Source organism: Loa loa (genome assembly GCF_000183805.2).
Source record: "Loa loa unplaced genomic scaffold supercont3.509, whole genome shotgun sequence".
Taxonomy (NCBI): Eukaryota; Metazoa; Nematoda; class Chromadorea; order Rhabditida; family Onchocercidae; genus Loa; species Loa loa.
Genome location: NW_018108689.1, coordinates 29,172 through 34,541, shown reverse-complemented (window position 1 = coordinate 34,541; position 5,370 = coordinate 29,172). Strand labels below are relative to the sequence as shown.

At 25.1% G+C, this 5,370-nt stretch overlaps 2 protein-coding genes across 2 annotated transcripts; both read right to left on the bottom strand.

Annotated features, from left to right (window-relative positions):
• Positions 1-894: 894 nt before the first annotated feature.
• LOAG_12286 (hypothetical protein) lies at positions 895-3,282 on the bottom strand (the record flags this gene model as incomplete). The annotated part of the gene is made up of 4 exons (XM_003147800.1): positions 895-1,201; positions 1,557-1,690; positions 2,430-2,606; positions 3,136-3,282. 4 exons carry the CDS (start codon positions 3,280-3,282, stop codon positions 895-897), a joined length of 765 nt encoding a protein of 254 aa, XP_003147848.1.
• An 836-nt stretch (positions 3,283-4,118) lies between these two features.
• On the bottom strand, positions 4,119-5,293 carry LOAG_12284 (hypothetical protein; the record flags this gene model as incomplete). Its single annotated transcript, XM_003147799.1, has 2 exons — positions 4,119-4,414; positions 5,263-5,293. The coding sequence occupies 2 exons, from the start codon at positions 5,291-5,293 to the stop codon at positions 4,119-4,121; spliced, it is 327 nt and encodes a 108-aa protein (XP_003147847.1).
• Between the last annotated feature and the right edge of the window lie 77 nt (positions 5,294-5,370).

Below are 5,370 nucleotides of genomic sequence, written 5' to 3'. Positions count from 1 at the left end.
TTCTTATCGTAGTGAATAGAATTTCCCCTTTCATGTTCACTTGCATATAACTAAACAGCTTTTTCATTATTAATGCGAATATATGATGAGCAGGCAACCTGCATGCCATGCATGAAGAACTTGCAATTGAGTTACTAAATTACTGATGAAATGATATTGTCTTATATAAATTTCTCACTCGATTATTACGCAAACAACATGGAAGTAAATTTTTGGCAACAAAAAGACTTTTCTTTTTCACAACACTTGAAGTCTCCCATCATTTTATGGGGTTAGCATCCATTTCGTTTGTCAACTCACAGTTCCATTGCAATGTTCCGTTGAAGACAATAGGCATTTCAGTTATGCCATTTGCAAGTAACATTTCATTCAATCGATAATCCATCTCAGCTACGGTCTCATACCACTGAATTGCAGAGTAGTTTATTTGCATTCAACGAATGTACATATAGCATATTTTTTCAAGCTTATTTTGTTTCACATTTTCAATAAATACCTAAGAACATCATAAATCCTCTGCAAGAAATCATCCTAAATTATAGTAGTCAAAATTGAAAATTTATTAGAATTATTACATGTGCCATATTTTGCTTGCAATTAGCGCTAAACTTGCTACTTTTTTAAATAGGATTCATTTAAGTATTGATGGATTTCTTTTTAGGAGTAGGGAAATTTTGAATGAATTGAAAAAACCAAAAGAAAATATTATAAAGGTCAAAGATCATTGAACTCCACTCACTGCATTGACATTTCCTTCCCATTCTTATCAATATTGTCGTTAAATGACTAATGAATGCAATATTTTACTTATATATAAATATGAATTCACACATATAATCCTTATTTAATTAAAAAAATTTTTACTTTCAACTAATTTTATTTTTTTATGTTCTTTTATTCTAACTCTTCCATAGCATCATAGGTAAATAATGATCGTAATATTGGTGAAGCTTGGAAAAGGTTCTGTTCGAGAAACATTGGTGGTGGACTGGGTTCCGGTATGTCAGACATCAAACCTTGGCCAATCCATTTATACACCTGTTTGCACTTAGCTTTTAACAGTTCAATTCGTTCCAAAGGTGAAAGCTGCGGTACGGTACAATTCATCCAGTCGTCATGCTCCAAATACATTTCGTAATCATAACGAGCTTGAATCATTTCATCAATGATTTTTGGTTGTTCATCAACATTTAAATGTAAACTGAAATCAAATTTAAAAATTGAAAAAAAATTGAAAAATTTGAAACTGAAAATGAAAATTATAGACTGTACTAATAGTTGCGAGAAATGCATTAAATGCAATAAAGTTTGATAGTTTTAATTTGTCGGAATTATAGCTAAATTTTGTTATTGAAAGTGTAGATACAATCTCTTATGACTAAAACTTTAACTTTTTAAAAGTTGGTTTACAACTTTTTTTGTTGTTGTAAATTAAAGAAAATGACAAAAACTGAATAACTTAAATATTTCAAATCTTTTATTTTATTATTCATAAATTTCAATTGGAATTAATTAATTTTATGGAAATTAATAAACTAAAATGGCGACTTTCTTACGAGTATGTATCAGGAAATATTGCAACAACACGTGCAATTGTGCAAGCTTCAAGTTTTGGAAAACCAAATCGTATTGCAAGTCGTAAAAATTGAAGTGTATTAGCTTCACATGGTGGCCGTGCTGTCTTACATAGCTTAAATTAATCAACTAAATTTCAATTATTTTTTTCCCTGCAAATAATCATCTATTGTGATAGATCAAAAGGGAATAAACAATAAGGTCACATAATGAATATTTTGCATTGATTAGAGGGCTAATCAGTGATTTGATCAATAAAACAATCCTAGATAATATTAGTATCAATAAAAAGAATTTGATGAAAACTAAACAATTAGCATATCAATTAAACCAACTTTTTGATTTACAAATAGCAAAAAGAAAAAAAATGGTGACAAATGAGTAATGATTAATTCTTCTTGCTTATGTAATTGACCATTGTGTGAAAGGAACTTGAATTAAAATAATATTTGCGTAATTAAATAAATGCTTTTTCTTATTATATAATTGATGAAATATTTGATGTCAAACAAAATTAATATATTCATGAATAAGAATAGTTTGAAATAAAAAGATATTTGAGTAATTAAGTAAATATTTCTTCTTACTGCATAATTGATGAAATGTTCAATAATCAAATATGAACAATCTATTAATAAATGAAAATTGTTCGAACAAGAATAGAATAATTTGATATGCGAGTAATTAAGTAACTATTTTTCTTATTGTATAATTAATAAGATTAAGTTGATATATTATTGAACGATGAGAGGAATTTGAAATAATAATTGTTTAACAAATGCAGTATTATTTAGATGGAATAAGTGAATGTTACCCAATTAATCAATCAACCAATTAAATAATATTTTTACAACCTTTTGAAAGATGCGACAAAAATCATCATCATACATTTGCAACAATTCCTGATACATTAATGGTTTTAATAAATTTAAGCAAGCAAGAAATTGTTGATAATGAGCAAAATCATTGGAATTCAAACTTCCACCGTAATACCTTATTTGACATATACCCGTAAATGCAAATGATAAAACCTGCAAATTGCAACATTTAAATATTAGCACCAATTTTTATTTGAAATGTTATAAAAATAATTCAAATTTCAAAGCCAATTAGTTTTTCAGTAATTAGTTTTTTAATTTTTCTTGGTTTTTGAAAAAGTTTTTCTTAAATAACTGATTTTTTTAAGCCCATTAATTTTTAAGCTTTTTTCAGACTTTAAAACTAATTAGATAAAATCAGCAGTTGAAATCTAAATCAATCATTTAATATCTCATTAATTTTAGATTCTAAATTTCAAAGTAATCATCCAAAATTGTTGACTAAAATTGAACTAACTGATTATTTTGTTAAAAAAATTAATCGATTTTATATTGAATTCTAGTATTAAATAAAACGATCATTTACTGATGACAAAATAAATTTTAAAATGAAATAATAAATTTTTGAAATATCATTTACAATTTATTTGAAATTGTTATTATTTGTTGTTTTATTTAAAAATAAAATAAATTAATTTTTTTTGGCGCCAAAAATTTATCTGTTACTTTCTTTTGAAATTACCTCTTTAACTGTAATTGATTCATATTCTAAATGGATTGAATTTTCTTCCGGATTACTATCAATATAATCATGAAAATATCTGCATGTTATATACAAATAATGTCGATCGTATGATAATATTTGATCTATGCACTCAATATAATACATTCTATAAATAAGTGAAACAAAATTTTTTTTTGCAATTCCAATAAAATTTATGCTTTTTTCTGACAATGCCAATTTAATTTTAAATTTAATTTTAAATTCAATTTAATTTTAAATTTAATTATTTAAAATTAATCACTTGCCTGTTATATTTCAAACTTTTATCCAAAAGTTCTTATTTTAATTTTTTTTCTTTTTTTTTGAAAAAAACAACTTTGGATTTCATTAAATTTTTTTTTCATATTAGATAATTATAAATTTGATTGCATTAGTAATTTGGTGCGTAGAAATATTTTAACCAAAATGTTATTTTTAATATAACAAATTTTGAAATTTTCATTCAAATATTAATAAAATTTAATCATTGCTTAGCATGTTTTAATAAAAATTAAACATTCCAAAATTTCCGTTTCATCTAATTTTTATTACCACATTGGCCTAATTATCTAATTAATTGTTATTTATGTCATATTAATTATGCACTACTGTATTACTTATTTTGATTGGCAATAAATTTCATTGACCTTTCAGTGGTTAATTTCTTTCCTTACCCTTTATTTTAGGTAATAAATGATAAAAGGTATTTCACCAGGTATAATACCCGCTACTACAAGTTTTCATCCGGTATATTGCCGTTGGGTATATCACCCATATGTACATTACACATAAATTAAAAATCTTTTCGATACTTTTAACAGAATATGCCATTCTTGTCAGTTATAAAACAGTTAATTAATGATATTTCAAGATAAATTTCTCTTCGATGGAAGAATTAATTAGTTTAAAATTTTGAATTCTCAGATGTTTTTTCAAATTAAAAAAAACAAAAACAAAAAATGCTATAGAATAAAGAACGAGAATAAAACATACAATTTTGCATTTTTTTTAACAAATGTTAATGCTTTCAATCGTTCATCAGCTATACTTTCCGGTTCCAAATAAAGTAACGGATTTAAATCAACTTCCGGTACGATGCAATCGAAATCATCCATTGCAAATGCTAATTTTATCTCAATTTTTAATTGACCAGGATTAAATTCATCATTTTGATATAATTTTGTTAATGTTTCCGTATAATGTGGAACAAATTCGACCCGATGCTTCAATTCTTGCCAATGTGCTGGGAAGCATTCAACTGGAAAAAAAAAGCGTTTCACTTTTTCTTGAATTAAATTTGTATATAAATTCCTGAATAATATCATAACAAATTGGAATACGGAAACAAGGAAGAGCGGGAGAAAAACAAAATAAAAAATTGAAACAAAGAAAAAATACATGCAATGAAAATCAAAAGGAAATAGGAACATTTTTTTTAAAAAAATTTCATCGAATTTTTTTTTTCGACTCACACTTTTAAAATTTAATAATTCGGAAGTGACGAATGCAAAACTTTTCTGTTAATCATTTTCTCTTGGTTCATTTGAAATTAAACGATAGCAAAAAATTTATTCCCGAATTTGCATTTTACACATTTAACATAATACGAGTGAAATAAAAGTAATGAATAAAAGGAAAAAAAATTTTAAATCGTTTTTCTTTATTTTTTACAACTTGGTATAATAATTAGTATTATAATAATTAACTGCAATTAACTTGGTACAATAATTTCATTTAAAATTTCATTTATTCTTTTTTTTTAAATTGATACTTTTAAAAATTAATTCTATTCCCTTTTCCACCATTTAGATTTTCTATAGAAAGTAAATTTCGTCATTTTTTTTTGTTTTTGCATAGGAAATAGAAATTAACGATTAACTTTAACAAATATGATGAAAAAGGAACGAAAAGACTAAGAAATAATATACTCTAATATTGCAATACTCGAATCACTTTATATCTCCAATATTAATCTAGTACTGTGCAATAATATACTGTAACACTGCAATATACTACACAGTAGTATGCTGTAATATATACATAGTAATATGCTACAGTACTGTTAATATACTGTAATATACTATACAGTATGGTACTGTAACATACTTTCTTTTGCTTTTATACTGTACTGCGGCATATTGCAGCGTACTGTAATACACTTTTTACAAAAAAAAATTTTTCATAGCTAACTTTTTTTGCTATTTGTTGATTGTG